This window comes from Chiloscyllium plagiosum, unplaced genomic scaffold, assembly GCF_037043375.1.
Source record: "Chiloscyllium plagiosum isolate Xiang-an unplaced genomic scaffold, Cpla_swu_hap1 HiC_scaffold_25, whole genome shotgun sequence".
Lineage (NCBI taxonomy): Eukaryota > Metazoa > Chordata > Chondrichthyes > Orectolobiformes > Hemiscylliidae > Chiloscyllium > Chiloscyllium plagiosum.
The window spans coordinates 51776903-51799683 of NW_028270163.1; the positions used below are offsets into that span (position 1 = coordinate 51776903).

The 22781-nt window shown below is 42.1% G+C and overlaps 1 protein-coding gene across 3 annotated transcripts in view; it reads right to left on the reverse strand.

Annotated features, from left to right (window-relative positions):
- Positions 1 to 22781, reverse strand: part of smurf2 (SMAD specific E3 ubiquitin protein ligase 2) — a 335432-nt gene that overhangs the window by 75621 nt on the left and 237030 nt on the right. For all 3 annotated transcript variants that reach the window (XM_043715043.2, XM_043715044.2, XM_043715042.2), the window contains 2 exons: positions 21081 to 21164; positions 13276 to 13478 (listed from right to left, as the gene is read on the reverse strand). In XM_043715043.2, coding sequence (XP_043570978.1) covers positions 13276 to 13478; positions 21081 to 21164 — 287 coding nt within the window. The remainder of the gene's footprint in view (positions 1 to 13275; positions 13479 to 21080; positions 21165 to 22781) is intronic.

Genomic DNA, 22781 nt, shown 5'->3' on the forward strand with positions numbered 1-22781 from the left:
TAACCCACTGGCCATTTACTTCCAGATGTAATAAACCCCAACAACAGCAATGCAATGATTAACTCAAGCAGGATCTGTACCCAGGTTCTCGAGTCAAAAGAGGAGCCCTTCTGTATTTGTATATATGGCATCCTCAATAGAACACACAATTAAGGCAACCTTCCCAAATAATGGCTATAGATTCACCCTTTCACCTCTTCCCTTTCCTGAAGGCTGGCAAGGTGGCCCACATACCTAGGGTCTACCTACTTTTCTTGGTCATGACAGTCTTTTAATTGCCAGATTTTCCACATTACCCTTTATTTTCTGCTATTTTCTTGTAACCTTTAACACATCCTCAGGACCTATCTTTTGTTTTCACATGATCACTTTCACCCCATGCTGTCTTGCATAGTTATTCTCTCTGTCTTCTAACCACCAGTTGCCCTCCACCTCATTACAATCCTCACTCTATTCTGTAGTTTTCCATTTCCTAGACCTGCATTTGCTTAAAAATCATTGCTTTTTGTCATTTATATAAATGATTTTGATGTGAACTTAGGAGGTATGATTAGTAAGTTTCAGATGACACCAAAATTGGAGGTGTAGTGGACAGAGAAGGGTTTTTACAAATATATAAAGAACAAAAGGGAGAGAATAGGGCCCCTCAAAGATCAGCAAGGCGGCCTTTGTGTGAAGCCACAAAAAAATGGAGGAGATACTTAATGAATATTTTGCATCAGTATTTACTGTGGAAAAGGATATGAAAGATATAGACTGTACGGAAATACATGGTGACATCTTGCAAAATGTCCAGATTACAGAGGAGGAAGTGCTGGATGTCTTGAAATGGTTAAAGGTGGATAAATCCCCAGGACCTGATCAGGTGTACCCGAGAACTCTGTGGGAAGCTAGAGAAATGATTGCTGGGCCTCTTGCTGAGATATTTGTATCATCGATAGTCACAGGTGAGGTGCTGGAAGACTGGAGGTTGGCAAACGTGGTGCCACTGTTTAAGAAGGGCGGTAAAGACAAGCCAGGGAACTATAGACCTGTGAGCCTGACCTCAGTGGTAGGCAAGTTGTTGGAGGGAATCCTGAGGGACAGGATGTACATGTATATTGAAAGGCAAGGACTGATTCGGGATAGTCAACATGGCTTTGTGCGTGCGAAATCATGTCTCACAAACTTGATTGAGTTTTTTGAAGAAGTAGCAAAGATGATTGATGAGGGCAGAGCAATAGATGTGATTTATATGGACTTCAGTAAGGCGTTCGACAAGGTTCCCCATGGGAGACTGAATAGCAAGGTTAGATCTTATGGAATACAGGGAGAACTAGCCATTTGGATATAGAACTGGCTCAAAGGTAGAAGACAGAGGGCGGTGGTGGAGGGTTGCTTTTCAGACTGGAGGCCTGTGACCAGTGGAGTGCCACAAGGATCGGTGCTGGGCCCTCTACTTTTTGTCATTTACATAAATGATTTGGATGCAGCATAAGAGGTACAGTTAGTAAGTTTGCAGATGACACCAAAATTGGAGGTGTAGTGGACAGCGAAGAGGGTTACCTCAGATTGCAACAGAATCTTGACCAGATGGGCCAATGGGCTGAGAAGTGGCAGATGGAGTTTAATTCAGATAAATGCGAAGTGCTGCATTTTGGGAAAGCAAATCTTAGCAGGACTTATACACTTAATGGTAAGGTCCTAGGGAGTGTTGCTGAACAAAAACACCTTAGAATGCAGGTTCATAGCTCGTTGAAAGTGGAGCCGCAGGTAGATAGGATAGTGAAGGCGGTGTTTGGTATGCTTTCCTTTATTGGTCAGAGTACTGAGTACAGAAGTTGGGAGGTCATGTTGCGGCTGTACAGAACATTGGTTAGGCCACTGGTGGAATATTGCGTGCAATTCTGGTCTCCTTCCTATCAGAAAGATGCTGTGAAACTTGAAAGGGTTCAGAAAAGATTTAAAAGGATGTTGCCAGGGTTGAAGGATCTGAGCTACAGGAAGAGGCTGAACAGGCTGGGGCTGTTTTCCCTGGAGTGTCGGAGGCTGAAATGTGACCTTATAGAGGTTTACAAAATTATGAGGGGCATGGATAGGATAAATAGCCAAAGTCTTTTCCCTGGGGTCGGGGAGTCCATAACTAGAGGGCAAAGGTTTAGGGTGAGAGGGGAATGATATAAAAGAGACCTAAGGGGCAACGTTTTAACGCAGAGGGTGGTACGTGTATGGAATGAGCTGCCAAAGGATGTGGTGGAGGCCGGTACAATTGCAACATTTAAGAGGCATTTGGATGGGTATATGAATAGGAAGGGTTTGGAGGGATATGGGCCGGGTGCTGGTAGGTGGGACTAGATTGGGTTGGGACATCTGGTCGGCATGGACGGGTAGGACCGAAGGGTCTGGTTCCATGCTGTACATCTCTATGACTCTATGGTGGTTACCTCGGAATCAGCCTGCTCCTGCCCCACCAAATTCATCTCTGCATACCTCGACACGGTCCTGTCCCCCTTAGTCCAAGAACTCCCCACCTACGTTCGGGACACCACCCACGTCCTCCACCTCCTCCATGATTTTCACTTCCCCGGTCCCCAACGCCTTATCTTCACCATGGACATCCAGTCCCTGTACACCTCCATGCCCCATCATGAAGGACTCAAAGCCCTCCACTTCTTCCTTTCCCGCTGTACCAACCAGAACCCTTCCACTGACACCCTCCTTCGACTGCCTGAACTAGTCCTCACCCTCAACAACTTCTCTTTCCAATCCTCCCACTTCCTCCAAACCAAAGGAGTAGCCATGGGCACCCGTATGGGCCTCAGCTCTGCCTGCCTCTTCGTAGGAAATGTGGAACAGTCCATCTTCCGCAGCTACACTGGCACCACCCCCCACCTTTTCCTCCGCTACATTGATGACTGTATCGGCGCTGCCTCGTGCTCCCACGAGGAGGTTGAACAGTTCATCCACTTTACCAACACCTTCCACCCCGACCTCAAATTCACCTGGACCGTCTCAGACTCCTCCCTCCCCTTCCTAGACCTTTCCATTTCTATCTCGGGCGACCGTATCAACACGGACATTTACTATAAACCAACCGACTCCCACAGCTACCTAGACTACACCTCCTCCCACCCTGCCCCCTGTAAAAACGCCATCCCATATTCCCAATTCCTTCGTCTCTGCCGCATCTGCTCCCAGGAGGACCAGTTCCAATACCGTATAACCCAGATGGCCTCCTTCTTCAAAGACCGCAATTTTCCCCCAGAAGTGATTGACGATGCCCTCCACCGCATCTCCTCCACTTCCCGCTCCTCCGCCCTTGAGCCCCGCCCCTCCAATCGCCACCAGGACAGAACCCCACTGTTCCTCACCTACCACCCTCCCAACCTCCATATACAGCGTATTATCCACCGTCATTTCTGCCACCTCCAAACGGACCCCACCACCAGGGATATATTTCCCTCCCCTCCCCTATCAGCGTTCTGAAAAGACCACTCCCTCAGTGACTCCCTCGTCAGGTCCACACACCCCACCAACCCAACCTTCACTCCCGGCACCCTCCTCTGCAATCGCAAGAAATGCAAAACTTGCGCCCACACCTCCCCCTTACTTGCCTCCAAGGCCCCAAGGGATCCTTCCATATCCGCCACAAATTCACCTGCACCTCTACACACATCATTTATTGCATCCGCTGCACCCGATGTGGCCTCCTCTATATTAGGGAGACAGGCCACCTACTTGCGGAACGTTTCAGAGAACACCACTGGGACATCTGGATCAACCAGCCCAACCACCCCATGGCTCAACACTTCAACCTCCCCCTCCCACTCCACCAAGGACATGCAGGTCCTTGGACTCCTCCATCGCCAGACCATAGCAACACGACGGTTGGAGGAAGAACGCCTCATCTTCTGCCTAGGAACCCTCCAACCACAAGGGATGAACTCAGATTTCTCCAGTTTCCTCATTTCCCCTCCCCCCACCTTGTCTCAGTCAAATCCCTCGAACTCAGCATCGCCTTCCTAACCTGCAATCTTCTTCCTGAACTCTCCGCCCCCACCCCGGCCTATCACCCTCACCTTGACCTCCCTCCACCTATCGCATTTCCAACGCCCCTCCCCCAAGTCCCTCCTCCCTATCTTTTATCTTAGCCTGCTGGATGCACTTTCCTCATTCCTGAAGAAGGGCTCATGCCCAAAACGTCGATTCTCCTGCTCCTTGGATGCTGCCTGACCTGCTATGCTTTTCCAGCAACACATTTTCAGCTCTGATCTCCAGCATCTGCAGTCCTCACTTTCTCCTCAGAATACAATTGGACCTTGAACAGAAGGGCCAATGGCCAAGCAGTGGCAGATGGAATTTAATTTAAATAAATGTGAGGTGCTGCATTTTGGAACGGCAAATCAGGGTAGGACTTAGACGCTTCATGGTAAGGTCCTGGATGTGCTGCTGAACAAAGAGACCTTGGAGTGCAGGTTCATTGTTCCTTGGAATCTAATCACAGATAGATTAGATAGTGAAGAAGAATTTGGTATGCTTGCCTTTATTGGTCAGTGCACTGAGTATAGAAGTCAGGAGGCCATGTTGTGGCTGTACAGGAGGTAGGCCACTTTTGGAGTACTGCATGCATTCTGATCTCCCTCCTACTGGAACGATGTTGTGAAACTTAAAAGGGTTCAGAAAATATTTACAAGGATGTTACCAGCGTTGGCGGTGTGAGCTATAGGGAGAGGCTGAATAGGCTGAGAATATTTTCCCTGGAATGTCAGAAGCGGAGGGGTGACCTTAGAGGTTTATAAAATCATGAGAGGCACTCATACGGTAAATAGACAAGGTGGGGGAGTTCAAAACTAGAGGGTATAAGTTTAAGGTGAGAGGGGAATGTTATAAAAGGAACCTAAGGGGCAACTTTTTTTCACACAGAGGGTGGTGTGTGCACAGAATGAGCTGCCAGAGGAAGTGGTGGTTAGTACAATTACAGCATTTAAAAAGCATCTGGATGGGTATATAGATAGGAAGGGCTTAGAGGGATATGGCCAAATTTATACAAGATATCTGGTCAGCATGGACAACTTGGACTGAAGGGTCTGTCTCCATCCTGTATTTCTCTATAACTCTATGTGTAACTTCATTCTTTGTTATCTGCTTTATTAATCAAGGAGAGGGGTATTTGTTAAGCAGGAGTATTCTTCTCACAATTTACATGATTTCCCAATATTGTTGCAAACTAATCTGTTCCAGACTTATTTGATCTTCTGTTATGCCTTGTTCAATGTGAAGGCTTCTTGCACTTTGAGTTCTGGCTCTTCACCTAAACCTACCATTAATATATTTGTATATTTTTGTATTGTTACTTTTGACCTGATGCATCTCCCCTGCCATTAGTAATGAATTTTTAAAGTTTCAAAACACTCATTTAATAAATATTCCTATTCCATATGGGTTAATTTTTAGCACACTCTTAAATCTATTGCTTGTTTTTCCTTGATCACACTGTGCAATAAAACAAATTATACATATCATAATTAAGAGAAATTTCCCTATCCAGACAATGATAAGTGTATGTAACATGCTATCACGAGAGAATAGTTGAGGCCAGTTCAATTAAAATGAATTAATGCATTCAAGAGGAAGAAAGACAATCAATCAGTTTAGAAAATAATGGGAAGATATATTGATAGGCTTGGACAAAGAGAGGTACAGAGCTTGAAAAACACTGGTATAGATCCGTTGGACCGAATTTCTGTGTTATAAACACTTTGTAACTCTCTGACAATATAAGTGAATTGCATATCAGTGTTATAATATCTTTGCAGATTTCAACATTACTACACAATCCACATTTCACCAAATAACCATAGATAACAAGAGCAGAAGTTGGTTAGTCAGCCATTCTAGCCTGCTGCATTATTCATTTATGATCATGGTCAATCATTCAACTCCATATCCTTTTGCCACTTTGGGCTAAAGGGATTAAAGGACATGCCCAATTTCTTTATGAAATCATACAATATAGAATCAAAGAATCCCTACAGTGTAGAAAGAGATAATTCGGCCCATTGAGTCTGCACCAACCGTCCAAAGAGCATCCTACCCACACTCACAGCTGCAACCTATCTCTAAAGAAAATCCAAATTTACCATGGCTAACCAAACCTAACCTGCACATCTCTGAACACTACAGGGTAATTTAGCCAGCCAATCCACCTAATCTGCACATCTTGGACTGTTGGAGGAAACCAAAGGACCTGACAGAAACCTATGCAGACATGGGGAGAACATGCAAATTCTACACAGACAGCTGCCCAAGGCTGGAATCGAACCCTTGACCCTGGTGTTGTGTGGCAGCAGTGCTAACCACTGCACCACCAAACTATTGTGGTGTTTTGGTCTCGTATGCTTTTTGTGGTAGTGTATTCACAGGTTCACCACAGTCTGGGTGAAGACATTCCTCATCTCAGCTTAAACGGTTTACCTTATAACGTAGGACAATACAGTACATAACAGGCCCTTCAGCCCTCAATGTTTCAACGACCTGTGAACTAATCTATGCCCATCCCCCTACACTATCCCATCATTATCCATATGCTTATCTAAGGACGGTTTAAATACCCCTCATGTGGCTGAGTTAACTACATTGGCAGATAGGACATTCCACACCCTTACCACTCTCTGAGTAAAGAACCTGTCTCTGACATCTGTCTTAAATCTATCACCCCTCAATTTGCAGCAATGTCCCCTCGTATAAGCCGACACCCTCATCCTAGGAAAGTGACTCTCACTGTCTCTCCTATCTAATCCTCTGATCATCTTATATGTCTCTGTTACATCCCCTCTTAGCCTCCTTCTCTGCAATGAGCACAGCCTCAAGTCCCTCAGCCTTTCCTCATAAGACCTTCCCTCCAGACCAGGCAACATCCTGATAAATCTCCTCTGCACCTTTTCCAATGCTTCCGCATCCTTCCTGTAATGGGCGACCAGGACTATACACAATAATCCAAGTGAGGCCGCACTAACATTTTGTACAGTTACAGCATGACATTATGGCTCCAGAACTCAATCCCTCTACCAATAAAACCTAACACACTGCATGCCTTCTTAACAGCACTATCAACCTGGGTGGCAACTATCAGGAATCTGTGTACATGGACACTCTCAAGAATCTTTCCATTGACCCAGTATTCTGGGAAGAATAACAGGAAGGCAAAGTGAATCACCTCACATTTAACTGCATTGAACTCCATTTGCTACCTCTCAGCCCAATTCTACAGTTTTTCCAAGTCCCCCTGCAACCTGTAACATTCTTCCACATTGTCCACCGACTTTAATGTCATCTGCAAACTTATTAATCAATCCACCTATGCCTGCGTCCAAGTCATTTATAAAAATGACAAACAGCAGTGGTCCCAAAACAGATCTTTGTGACACACCACTAGTAACCAGACTCCAGGCTGAATATTTTATCAACCGCCACTTGCTGCCTGTTTACAGAAAGCCAGTTTTTAATCCAAACTGCTAAATCACCCTCAATCCCATACCTCTGCATTTTCTCCAAAAGCCTACCATATGGAAACTTATCAAAGGCTTTACTGAAGTCCATGTACACCACATCAACTGTCCTACCCTCATCCACATGCTTGGTCACCTTCTCAAAAAAACTCAATGAGATTTGTGAGACATGACCTGCCCTTGATGAAACCATGTTGACTATCTGCAATCAAATTGTTGCCTGCTAGATGATTATAAATCCTATCACTTATATTGCTGCCCAAAACTTTTCCTGCAACAGACATAAGGCTCACTGGTCTTTAGTTACTTGGGTCACCTCTACTGCCCTACTTGAACAAGGGCACATGTGGAATCTTCCAGTCTGCTGGTATTAAACCTGTAGACAATGACAACTCAGAGATCAAGGCTAAAGGCTCCACCATCTCCTTCCTAGCTTCCCAGAGAATCCTCTGATAAATTCCATCTGGCCCAGGGGACTTATCTACTTTCACACCTTCTAGAATTGATAACACCTCCTCCCTAGTAACCTCAATCCTTTCTAGTCTAGTAGCCCATATCTCAGTCATCTCCTCTCCAATATTATCCATTTCCTGAGTGAAAACAGATGAGAAATATTCATTTAGCACCTCTCCGATCTCCACAGGGTCCACACATAACCTCCCACTTCTGTCTTTGACTGGCCCTATTCCTAGAGTATAGTGCTGGAAAAGCACAGTAGGTGAGGCAGCATCAGAGGAGGAGAATTGATGTTTCAGGCATAAGCCTTTCATCAGGAATCTGATGATGCCCCAAACATCGATTCTCCTGCTCCTTGGATGCTTTTATAAGGATTCTCTCCATTTCAAAACCCACCTCCAAGGCAACATGAATTACATGTGCCTCATATCCAGGTAGAAATGCTAATTGGAATATCAAGACAACAACTCTCTTTTATTCTCCAAGTAAATGGATAGCTTAAAGCATAACTGTTTACCCTTCTCAGTGCATTAGTGGGACATTGGAGACCACCAGACCAACCAGTGTAAACACAGATGATGTGCCCATTGTCTCCAAGTGTCAACACCTTGCAGGTCCTTCCCAGAACGGTTTGTGATTTCCTTGAATTCTGTAACCCAAACATGTTTTAAGGGAGACTCAAGAGCAGATCCCATGATCTGTTTTGCTTTTATCAGTCCCAAAATACAGCAATTTCACTGACCTCCTATTTGCAACAAAGATCACAGGAGTTTTCCTAAGTGGCCAATATAAATGGGCTACTGTGTTTGATAATGGATTACTATTTTATTCCCACTACTTTCTCACTGCAAGCCTCAAAAGAGGTGGAGACTTGCTGGTAGTGATGTCCTAATTGTTCTAAATGGGTTTGGAAGGTGCTGTCTGAGGAGCTTTGGCAAATTTCTGCAGTGCATCTTGCAGATAGTATACACTGCAGCTTCCGATTGTCAGTGGTGGAGGGAAAGAATGCTTGCGGATGTTGTGCTGCTTTGCTCTTGATGGTATCAAGCTGCACTTATGTTGGCAAACTGGAAGTACTCCATCACACTGACTTATGCCTTATAGATGAAGGTCAAGCTTTAGGGAGTCAGGAGGAGAGTTCCTTGCCACCGTAGTCCTAGCCTCTGACCTACTCTTGTAGCCACTGTGTTTACGTGGCAGGTCCAGTTCAGTCTCTGGTCAATGATAACCCCAAGCACATTGACAATGCGGGATTCAATGATGGTAACACCATTGAATGTCAAGGGGTGGTACATATAGAGTCAGAGATGTGCAGCACGGAAACAAACCCTTCTCTCCAACTCATCCGTGCTGACTAGATTAGATTAGATTACATTAGATTAGATTTAGATTACATTATATTACAGTGTGGAAACAGGCCCTTCGGCCCAACAAGTCCACACTGACCCGCCGAAGCGTAACCCACCCATACCCCTATATTTACCCCTTACCTAACACTACGGGCAATTTAGCATGGCCAATTCACCTGACCTGCACTTCTTTGGACTGTGGGAGGACTAGATATCCTAAATTAACCTAGTCCCATTTGCCAGCATTTGGCCCATGTCCTTGTAAACCCTTCCTATTTATATATCCATCCAAATGCTTTCTAAATATTCTAATTGTACCTATCTCCACCACTGCCTCTGGCAGCTCATTCCATACACACATGCCACCCTTAGGTTCTTTTTAAATCTTTTCCCTCTCACCTTAAACCTCTGCCCTCTAGTTTTGGGCTCCTCTACCCTGGGGAAACAACCTTGACTATTCACCTTATCCATGCCCTTCATAATTTTATAAATCTCTATAATGTCACCCCTCAAGCTCCAGGGAAAACAGTCCCAGCCCATTCAGCCTCCCCTTGTGGCTCACACCCTCCAACCTCAGTAACATCCTTGTAAATCTTTTCTGCACCCTTTCAAATTTAACATTTTTCCTATAGCTGGGAGGCTAGAACTGAACACAGTATTCCACAAGTTACCTAAACAATGTCCTGTACAGCAGCAACATGACCTCCCAACTCCTATACTCAACGCAGTGACCAATAAATGCAAGCATATCAAATGCCTTCTTCACTACTCTGTCTACCTGCGACTCTGTTTTCAAGGAACTATGAACCTAAATCTCAAGGTCTCTTTGTGCAGTTAGATTGTTTCTTAATGGTGATGGTCATAGCCTGACATTTGTGTGGCACAAATGCTATTTGCCACTTGTCAGCCTAAGCCTGGATAATAGCAGAAAGTGAGGACTACAGATGCTGGAGATCAGAGCTGATAAATGTGTTGCTGGAAAAGCGCAGCAGGTCAGGCAGCATCAAAGGAGCAGGAGACTCGACATTTCAGGCATAAGCCCTTCTTCAAGCATTCCTGAAGAAGGGCTTATGCCCGAAATGTCGATTCTCCTGCTCCTTTGGTGCTGCCTGACCTGCTGCACTTTTCCAGCAGCATATTTTTAAGCCTGGATATTGTCCAAATTTTGTTGCATTTGAACATGGATTACTTCCGTACCTCAGTCACAAATGGGGCTGAACATTGTGCAATCATTGACAAACACCCTCAGTTCTGACCTTCTGATGAAGGGAGATCATTGATAAAGCAGAAGATGGTTGGGCCTAGGATACTACCCTGAGGAACTCTGCAGAGATGCCCTGGAACTGAGCTGACTGACCAACAACCATGAGCATCTTCCTACGTGCCAACCATGATTCCAGCCAGCGGATAATTTGTTAGGGCTCCTTGATGCAACACTCGGTCGGATGCAGCCTTGGTAACAAGCATTGTTATTCTCACTTCTCCTCTGAAATTCAGCTGTTTTGTCCAAGTTTGAACCAAGGCTGTAATGAGGTCAGGAGCTGATAGGTCCTGCGGAACCCAAACTGGGCACCACTGAGCAGTTATTGCTGAGCAGATGCTACTGGATAGCACTGCTGATCACACCTTCCATCACTTTACCTATGATCAAGAGTAAACTCATGGAGCAGTAACTGGCTATGGTGGATTTGACCTGCTTTTAGTGTACAGGACATACCTGCGCAACTTTCCATATTGTTAGGTCGATGTACTGGAAGAGCTTGGCTACAGGAGTGGCAAATTCTGGAGCAAACGGCTTCAGACCCCATATCCTTACACTATCCAGTGCATCAATTTTTGATTTCATGTGAATTGGAACTGGTTTCTATAATACTAGGGATCACTGGAAAAGGTATCAATGGATCATCCACTCGCACTTCTGGCTGAAGATTGTTGTGAATGCTTCAGCCTTACCTTTTGCACTGTTGTGCTCAGCACTTCCATCATTGAGGAAGTGGATATTTGTGGTGCCTCCTCTTCCCCTATTGAGTTGTTTAATTACCCACCACCATTCCTGACTGGATGTGGCAAGACTGCAGAGTTTAGGTTTGATCTTCAATCTGATTAAACTCAGTCCGGATACAGACAGTATAGCAAGACAGCATTTAGTGTTCATTCCTAATTACCCCAAGGTGATGGTAGTGGGCATTTTCCTTGAGCCATTGAAGTATGGTGCTGAGCAATAGTATCCTTTAGAGAAAGGGCTATAGCATCCTTTAGAGAAAGGGCTATGAAAAAGTCGTGCTTTATGTAGCCCAAATGTGTCTCAAGCCTTAAAATGCGAAACCTGTGAAACTCCAGTAGCTTAACTATTGTTGGAGTTAAGCTACAAAAGTTTAACTGTTCATCTGAATTATGGACATTTTCTGATTTTATTTCATTGTTTTACTTTCACTGACCAGAAATCTTTGAAAGATCTATTCTCAATTTACCTTCCTCAATGGTAGAGAAACCAAATCAATATCTACAAACAAAGATATTTTAGTATTTGGTACTCTTGGGTTAATAATATTTAACACAAACATCAATTCAAACTTTTATAAATGCCAAAGCAGCCCAAAGCACATAAGTAGATTAGATTAGAATAGATTACTTCCAGTGTGGAAACAGGCCCTTCGGCCCAACAAGTCCACACTGACCCACCGAAGCGCAACCCACCCAGACCCATTCCCCTACATTTGCCCCTTCACCTAACACTACGGGCAATTTAGCACGGTCAATTCACCTAACGTGCACATTTTTGGACTGTGGGAGGAAACCGGAGCACCCCGGAGGAAACCCACGCAGACACGGGGAGAATGTGCAAACTCCACACAGTCAGTCGCCTGAGGCGGGATGGCCCAAGATAACAAAAATAATTTAGATACCATTCATGTTTATTTTAGTAAACTATTTTAAATCCATTTTGACCTACCAGTTTATTCACACAAATTTGCTGCCTTACAAAAGCTTAACTATCCTCTCAGTTCCTTTAAACTGTAATGCTGTGAACTTCCTTTCTTTTTGGTATGCTTCATGTTTCGACAAGGATAATTCTGTAGCTTACACAACATAATACTGAAGATATTCATTTCAAGTCAACAGTTTGATCCCAAAGGCAGGTTTGATAGCATTCCTAATTACCATGAAAATCCCCAACTGTGTAATTTGAGTTATCTTTTTCTCAGTAGCAATAGAGTGCAGTTGTACCTCCAGCATTTCTTCTCATAGAGTAGTACATGAAGAAAAAGGATGGAATAAGTGAAATCAAAACATTAGTTGAACTGTAAGTGTAAATGAATAATTGAATACAAAGCCAAAAAGTAACCTTGGAATAAGGAAATGGAGGAGGAAAATGAATAACAATAAACAAATGTTCAATGAAAGCAAAATACTGAAAATGCTGGAAATCTGAAATAAGAACAAAAAGTGCTGGAGAAACTTAGCAACTCCGGCAGCAACTGCGTAGACAGAAACAGAGTTAATATTTTGAGTCCAAGACTATTATTTGGAATGGATGTTCTGAATGTTAGACAGACACCTTTCCAACAAAAAGTAATTAGAACATGGAATGCTTCACAATATCACTATTTCAGCTTACGAATGATCGGGTAAATTATTTGAAGAAGAAAATGAATAAGACCTAGAAAGACATCATTGATTAGCCCATTTGATGATTTAACAGTCCATGCACAATACAGAGACATCATAAATGTATAAGCTTGTCAAATAGTTTGGTAATGAGGACTGGGAAGTGAGAATCTATGTAAAATTTCATTTCATACTCAAATTCTGACCTCTCCACACATATCAGACCCCACGCCAATCAAGAAAAAATAAACTTAACAGTATCCTGACACCAAATGTTATAATTTTAGATAACAACTGCCTTTTGAATACTTTACATATTTTACTAAGGTTACAATAGATAATTTACTTTATTGAGAGAAACCTAAGTGACTTACCATAACCTTCCGGGAGATCTGGTGGGAGGTGCAAATGTGTCCGACTCATATAGTTTCTGTGTCTTTGTGACCTCACTCTCCTCTCTGCCATCCGTGGGTCAGGGGTTTGTCCACATGAAGCACCATTAGCTGGTGTAATTGGCGTATTCTCGTCCACTATGCAACTCAGTGGCCTGCCAGGACTAGCATATTCAGAGGCTGGCCTGTGACCAAGTAGAGTGTCATAAGAAAGTGTCATAATGTCAGTTATGCTGTCAATGAAATCCTCATCCAATAATTTCAATCAATTTCTTCAAAGTCACCCTCCAACACATTCCTATTAGTCCCATCATGCTTTCATTACTTAAAAAAAAACTGTTCCAAGTGGTTCTCTCAAACTACAAGCATGGTAGACTCCAATTACTGGAAAAAATCCATCACCCGCAATAATTTCAGAGAAATACCTGACCTGCTTCCTATTCTTCAACAGCCCTGATGAAGGGCTTTTGCCCGAAACGTCGATTTTCCTGCTCCTCGGATGCTGCCTGAACTGCTGTGCTTTTCCAGCACCACTCTATTCTGGAACCCTATTCTTCAACATGCCATTTGCAAATTCCTTCACCTCGTTTGCAAATATATCTATACCTAGCATCAAATTATTTCTGTAACCTCCTTCCACTTGACCTTCCAGACATTCCTCTGACTGTTCTTTGCCTATTCAGTTCTCCTTGTTGTGGTAAACTTATTTTCACGTGTTCTGTATTCTGGATCTCACAACCTGAACCTGTGTTCCTCCTCATCTTCACACCTCAACCAAACCTTCCAAGATACCATTTATCAAATTCTTCTCCTACTGATAGATTCATCGGCTCCAATGTGAGTGAAGCTCCATAGACAGTTTGGTTAATCTATATTGTAGCTTTTAATACAATGTTGTTAATTGCATTTTAAAGCTTTTTGTTTTAAATAGTGGATTCATAGCGTTCATTATTTAGAGTTCTGTATCTCAGCCATGATGACCACTGAAGCAAAATAGAAAAGTGTAAGCAATTGAAAGATTGCAGAGAGGTCAAATAAACATAAGTTAAAGGGAATCAACTTTGGTTGCTGTAGTTCATCTCCTAATAGCCAGTTAGACGGCAGCACTGATTAGCCACCTGCTCTCTGTATGTCCCAATACCTCATATCCTGAGCATTCTCCCTTTTCGTCATCTGTTTACAATGCTGATTATTACTGAATTGCTCTTTGGCACCTTGACAAATGGTCAATCTTAATTTGAGTCTATGTATAAAAATCACAAGATATTTGAACTGTTGACAGTATCAGTCAAGTTGGATCCTACCATAATCTGAAATACGTACAAATGCACTTTTTAGAAGTCATTATTTGTGGTTGGGGTATTGATTTACAGAATGCTCACTGCCATGATATCTAAAATCCACTAACTTAGTGCCAAATAGAAACTTTAGGGGCTCATGTGGCTGAAAATCACTTTCATAGTGCAAGTATCCTCTATGTCAAGAAAGCGAGCTAAAGAAAATTGTTGAAATAAGATAAATATCCAATCATCATTAAGTCATTTTAGTATAATATTTGTAACTGACAGATTGAAACAAAGACTATCTTTATGCAAGGAATGATTGAAATGTTAATCAGCTGAAAATCTCAGACCTGCCCCTCCTCTCGTCGTTAAGGAAGCAACTGAAATAGAAAGACTGGCTTATTTGTTCACATGACTCATATCCATCAAGTTGTACTGCAGGAAGGAGTCAGATATAGTGGAATTTATGAAGGAGACTGTGGTCTCAGTGTCTGCTGATCTCATGATTTCTTCCTTTATCTGGGATTTTGTGAAAGCACGCTACATTGTATGATACAATTTTTGTTGCTGAATCTACGCACATAATGCTATGATAACAAATACATTAATTTTGACTCTTAAAAGGGGGCTTGAAAAATGGTTTGCATTTCCACTGTTAAAACAATGTTAAGCTCCACTACCCAACAATTCCCAATTCATTTCTGCTCAATAGTTCACAGCAATTAAATGTATCTGCCTTAAAATTCCAGTCATCATAAACATTTTCGTAAACTATATTTTGAGAGATGGGGAGGAACCTAATAAACATATTTTATTGACTCATTATTTACTTCAGACTATACAAAGAGCAAGTAATTAATATAGACACCTAGGCAAAATTTTGTAATCTGAATTATTATAAACAATTTTTTTTGTTTAAAAAGACCTTCTGTCCTGGGTGTAAGGTTTGCTCGAGTTGTTCAGGAGGGTTTAAATTAGTATGGCAGAGAGGGTGGGAACCTGAGCTATATACCGGTGGTGAGAGTTGATGGAGATGAGGCAATAGCAAGAGGTAGCGCAGCCAGTGGGAAGGAATTTCCTGGGAAAGAACCAAGGGATCGGTTAAAGTGTGTTTGCTTTAATGCAAGGACTATCAGGAATAAAACTAATGAGCTTAGAGCATGGATCAGTACCTGGTGCTATGATGTTGTGGCCATAACAGAGATGTGGGCTTCTCAGGGGCAGGAATGGTTGCTGGGTGTTCCAGGGTTTAGAACATTTAAAAAGAATAGGGAGGGGGTTAAAGAGGAGGGGGTGTAGCACTGCTAATCAGAGAGGTTATCACAGCTACAGAAGTTACCATTGTCGAGGAGGGTCTGCCTACTGAGTTAGCATGGATGGAAATTAGGAACAGTAAGGGAGCAGTCACCTCATTAGGGGTTTACTACAGGCCCCCCCAATAGCAGCAGGGAGATTGAAGAAAGCATAGGTCGGCAGATTTTGGAAAAGTGTGAATGTAGTAGGGTTGTTGTAATGGGTGACTTTAACTTTCCCAATATTGATTGGAACCTCCTTCGAGCAGATGGTTTGGAAGGAGCTGTTTTTGTAAGGTGCGTTCAGGAGGGTTCCTAACTCAGTACATTGACAGGCCGACGAGGGGAGAGGACATTTTGGATTTGGTGCTCGACAATGAGCCGGGGCAGGTGCCAGATCTTGCGGTGGGAGAGCATTTTGGTGATAGTGACCACAACTGCCTCACATTCAACATAGCTATGGAGAAGGAGAGAAGCAGGCACAATGGGAGGATATTTATTTGGGGAAAAGGAAACTATGATACTATCAGATGTGAGTTGGGAAACATCGACTGGGAGCAATTGTTCCATGGAAAGGGCACTATAGACATGTGGAGACTGTTTAAGGATCAGTTGTTGCGAGTCCTCTGACTCAGGCAAGAAGGGGTAAGATAAAGGAACCTTGGATGATGAGAGCGGAGGAGCTTCTCGTCAAAAGAAAGAAGGCAGCTTACAGAAGGTGAAGGAAGCAAAGGTCTTGCTCAGCTCTAGAGGATTACAGGCATGCGAGGAAGGAGCTCAAAAATGGTCTGAGGAGAGCCAGGAGCGGCCATGAAAAAGGCTTGGCAGGAAGGATTAGGGAGAATCCAAAGGCATTTTACATGTATGTGAGGAATAAGAGAATGATCAAAGAAAAAGTAGGGCTGATCAGGGATAGCATAGGGAACTTGTGTATAGAGTCTGAGGAGGTAGGGGAAGCCCTAAATGAGTTTTTTGCTTCTGTCTTTACTAAAGAAAAGGACTTTGAAGTGAATGAAACCATTGAGGAGCTGGTAAGCATGCTGGAACAGATAGAGATTGAGGAAGCTGATGTGCTGAAAATTTTGACAAACATTAAGATTGACAAGTCACCAGGGCCAGACCAGATTTGTCCTCGGCTGCTTTGGGAAGCGAGAAATGTGATTGCTTTGCCGCTTGCAAAGATCTTTGCATCCTCACTCTCCACCGGAGTCGTACCTGAGAACTGGAGGGAGGCAAATGTAATTCCTCTCTTCAAGAAAGGAAGTAGGGAAATCCCCGGCAATTACAGACCAGTCGGTCTCACGTCTGTCATCTGCAAGGTGTTAGAAAGGATTCTGAGGGATAGGATTATGACCATCTGGAAGAACATGGCTTGATTAAAGACACTCAGCATGGCTTTGTGAGGGACAGGTCATGCCTCACAAATCTTATTGAGTTCTTTGAGGATATTACTAAACAAGTTGATGAGGGTCGAGCGGTGGATGTTTGTCAAAATTTTCAGCACATCAGCTTCCTCAATCTCTATCTGTTCCAGCATGCTTACCTGCTCCTCAATGGTTTCATTCACTTCAAAGTCCTTTTCTTTAGTAAAGACAGAAGCAAAAAACTCATTTAGGGCTTCCCCTACCTCCTCAGACTCTATATGGTGTATATGGACTTCAGTAAGGCATTGGATAAGGTTCCCCATGGTAGGCTCGTTCAGAAGGTCAGGAGGAATGGGATACAGGGAAATTTAGCTGTCTGGATACAGAATTGGCTGGTCGACAGAAGACAGCGAGTGGTAGTGGAAGGAAAATATTCTGTCTGGAAGTCAGTGGTGAGTGGTGTTCCACAGGGCTCTGTTCTTGGGCCTCTACTCTTTGTAAGTTTTATTAATGACTTGGATGAGGAGATTCAAGGATGGGTTAGCAAGTTTGCAGACGATACAAAGGTTGGAGGTGTCGTTGACAGTATAGAGGACTGTTGTAGGCTACAGCGTGACATTGACAGGATGCAGAATGGGCATGGAGATGGCGTATGGAGTTCAACCTGGATAAATGCGAAGTGACGCATTTTGGAAGGTCGAACTTGAAAGTTGAGTACAGGATTAAAGACAGGATTCTTGGCAGTATGGAGGTACAGTGGGATCTTGTTGTGCAGGTACACAGATCCCTTAAAATTGCCACCCAGGTGGACAGGGTTGTTAAGAAAGCATATGGTGTTTTGGCTTTCATTAACCGGGGGATTGAGTTTAAGAGATCTTGTTGCAGCTCTATAAAACTTTGGTTAGACTGCACTTGGAATACTGTGTCCAGTTCTGGTCACCCTATTATAGAAAAGATGTGGATGCTTCGAAGAGGGTTCAGAGGAGGTTTACCAGGATGCTGCCTGGAATGGAGGGCTTATCTTACGAAGAGAGGTTGACTGAGCTTGGACTTTTCATTGGAAAAAAAGAAGAGGGGGACCTAATTGAGGTGTACAAGATAATGAGAGACATAGATAGAATTGATAGCCAGAGACTTTTTCCCAGGGCAGAAATTGTTAACACGAGGGGTCATAGTTTTAAGCTGTTTGGTGGAAAGTATAGAGGGGATATCAGAGGTGGGTTCTTTACGCAGAGAGTTGTGAGAGCATGAAATGCATTGCCAGCAGCAGTTATGGAAGCGAGGTCATTGGGGATATTTAAGAGACTGCTGGACATGCACATGGTCACAGAAATTTGAGGGTTCGTATATTAGGTTTACCTTACATGAGGATCAATGATCAGCACAACATAGTGTGCTGAAGGGCCTGTTCTGTGCTGTACTGTTCTATGTTCTAAAGATCATATTTAATATGCACCACTGTTAATGGAAAATTGAGTTCAAAAAAATCTCCAACTAACTCCATTAATAAAATCAATTGCCCCACCTGCATAACTAACAAATTCAGGTTCAATTTCAAGTCAGCAGTAAGATAATTAATCAAACACCAATATTCTGGAGTAAGCGGAGTTCTGAGTTGTTTGAAAAAGAAATGGGATCCCAGGCTTAACTACTGCATTGAAAATCTTGCTGAAAAGCAGATGCATAATACAATTTTAAGTCTGAATTGGCCTTAACTAAGGCAACCAAGGCTGAAGACTGACTAGATACAGAGGAGAAGAATAAGTGACACAAGGAGTCTTGGAGTCTAACTCAACTAAAATCAATATTTTCATGGATGGGGAATGCAAAACAAAAATTGTAACAAAAATGTGGTCAGAAGTACTTTCTTGTAGTTTGGTAAATGGCGAGTCATACAAGCAGTTAGAATTCAACCATGTTGGTATCTGAGTGGAGGTATATAAATCAGTCAGAGCAGAAAAGAACATATGAAAGGAAACCTAGTTCCTATTTGTATGGAAATCCAATAGCTTCATGGTCACTTTTATTGACACCAGAATTTTATTTTCAAAATTACAAACCCTCCATCTGCTTTCATAACTATCAGTTATTAGGCCAGGATTATTCATACCATTGCCACTACACTATCTCATCCTGATGATGTGTGGCTTAGCTGCATTTTAAACTTGCAGAAGGCTATATTTTAATCAAATTTAAAGTTTTATTTCCTGCAAAGTGTACTTAAAATTAGGGTCACCTATTTAAAACCAAGACAACATTTTTTCTTACAGAACTTTAAATGTCTTTGCAACTGCTTGCACTGCATTTCAGGGAGAGACTTTGAACATTTTTAAAGGCAGAGGTAGAAAGACTCTTGGTAAGCCGAGGGTAAAAGGGCACAGGTCTCTGCTATAATGTGACAATTGTGTTCCTCTACAACCTCGCGCTGTAGAAAATCATGTTGTAGAAGATTGCTCATAGAAAATAAGTATACCCATTCAGCAGAAAGTTTGCATTATGTAAACAACGTCCATAATTAGTCAATCGTGTTACAAGCAATTTGCACCAACGATACGCACTTTATAGCAGAACGACCTGCATTAGGATAAGTGGGAATGCGGATTTGAACTTACAACCAGATCAACCTTGATCTTATAAAATGGAAGAGTAGACTCAAAAGGGCCAAATGGCCTGCTCCTTGTTTATAAGAGTCTCTTGGATTGCCAAAACTTTCTCTACCATTCTCCATCAGAGACCACTCACTCATTCGTAGTTCAATAGTCTTCTTTCTTTTGATAATCTCAAAATTAAACGTCTGGAGAAAGTATTCAGCCAATTGAACATTAACTTAGCATAATCTCCAAATAAAGGATGGATGCCAGAGCAAGCAGAAACAATTTAAGTAACAATTTCAAAGAAAATGGAGATAAGAGTAGATTAAAAAATAAGCTACAAATTGAAATGTCAGATTTTGTATTTCAGCTATAAAAGGATATTACAATAATAAAGCAGTTCCTAATATCCAAGTTAACTTAGCGAGTTTTGAGAAGATTTGTAGCTCAGGTTAAGGTTTTGGATATGAACCTTTCAGCTAAGCTGAAAGGTTCATTTCCAGACTGAGGTCCACTGAAGATGTTACCCAGTAGGTAACGAAACATCTGGAAATGGACCTTTCAGCTCAGCGAGCAAACCTACATCCATCCAAGTTAACTCTATTACTACAATAATGCTACATTCCAAATGCATGGTGGGACACCACAAATTTACTAATGCAGAAACACTCGATATACAAAGAAGTCACTAGGAAGCAAAATACAATAGCATAAACTATATTATTATTGGTCATTTATTGTCCTTCATAGAACACTGGACAGTGTTTCCATACATTAATCACTCACCCATTACATTCAAACCATTTTAATTTGTCATTCACTTTGTATAATTGTTTGCACAACAACACATCCAATTGTAGACTTTTTAATTAAAGACTTTGTTTATACCATATTTCAGCCAGCATAGTGTACCATTTTTAATACCCATACTTGGTCAATTGTAGGGAACAAGCTTAAAACAGATTATCTAGATTCAGAATGGTTAAAATACTGGAAGAAATAAGAAAAGTGAAAAGCACAGATGGGTTGAATTATGTGGAAGGCCACCCATGGGACAGTGCATATTCTTTTCAAAAAGAGGACAGATTACATGAGGGTAAGGAGATTTTCAAAGCAGAAGTATGTCAACCAATTGCCAGTTTCCTTCAAGATCCTTCGAGTAGCAGTCATTTCAGATTCACAAATATCTTTGTTAACTATGCACAGACCTCAGATTCAACAGTAGCAGAAAGAAAACTGACACTATCCTTCACTTACCGAGTAGGTCTCTCCCACTGCGTTGTTCGTGTGATGTGATTTAGATACTGTATTCGACCTGAGGCAGTTCTTCGTTCTTCCCAGCTAGTCAACCGAAACAAAGAGTAGTAAGTGACATTTCCTGGAAATGGGCACAGGAATGTGTCCAAAACCAATAAAGGAAACAATTCAATACTAAGAAATGGTTATCAAAAAATACAATCCAAAACTTGGTTACAAATTCATTAGTTGCCAGAATGTAGCCTGGTCAGATGGAGTGATTCTAAACCATTTGTCACAAATGATCTTTTCTTAAGTAAGAAGTACGAGATCCAAGCTTCATTCCAAGACAAATGCATAACCTATACTCACTAGTGCAAAAGTGATGGGGAGTTGCATTGTCAGAGATATTTGTGGATTAAACATTAAACTATAGATTGTCTCTGTCACTTTAGGTCAATGTAAAATGCCAAATGTAACTATTCGTACAATAAGGAAATATCCTACACCAACAAAACAGATTAACTGGCTGCAAAGACAAGCAGCACTAAGTCTCAGTGCACTATAAAATTTCAATTAATAGTTCTATTAAGTTGCAACTCAAAGTGACTTAAATCAACCTCCCCTTCTTCATTATCATAATCTCACATCAGAGACAGCAATAGTACTTGCTCTTGTTTGGAACTCACTGTGACAACAACATCAAGAACAGAGTTTGGTAAAGGTACACAAAATATGAAAAAACAAATTCAGCAACTAAGCAGAAAGGTAGGACCAAGTTGCCTGGGACTCAAAGGCGGTATTTCCAAAGTTCAAAAGTGAACTTGAACAATACTTAAACAAGTACGATTAAGGAATTGGCTACAAGGGATTTTTAAATCAGAAAAAGGCTGGGAATTCCAAGCAATTAGTAAAGCTGAAGCTCTATATGCAAGGCAATTTGTACAAATTAATTTGTGATTTGTATATGGAGGTGAAATAATTAGAAGTAATTTGCTTCATAAAACAAGCGAGATGATAAGACTTCTTTATAGGAGTAAACTCCTGCTAAGGACTTGTACTTTACCTTTTAATATGTGGGAAGCTATTGAATATTAAACAAATTGTGAAAATGAAACAGTCCCACAGTGACAAATTCTATGGAGCCTCAGTTTTCTACATTTCCTATGTTTAACCTGAAATAACTCCACAGAGGCAGGTATCCCGTCACCAATTCACCCTTTAATTACATGTGGAAAGTCCTTGACATTGATCCAAGTTCCTCACACACCGCTCTCAGACAGAACAGAAGCTCTAACACTCCTGTCTTCACCTGTCAGCCAAGGCTCCCAGACTGAACCAGATTAGCAGCCCCAATCAGAGAACTCATTCTATGAAGTCCACCTGGTTGACCTTGTTACAATCACCTCATAATCATTAAAATGACGCATTGCTCTGGGCAAGCAGGATCTCCTTAGAGTCTACCTGCTTTTTGTCATTAGAAGCAGTCTCTTTTCAATCAACTGCTGGCTATTAGTACTTAGTTTTTGATTAAATCCAGGAAAAACAAATCATAAACTTGCATCATTCCTTAAAATAATCATGCACATCTTCAGAAGTACTTGGCATTCAGAGAATCTAATTTTACAATCATGCCTTTTTTATTTTTAGTTATGCATTTTCACAGATTTCAATGTCCAAATGTATTCAATTCAAATTTCAGGGCATGCTATTCAAACTCAC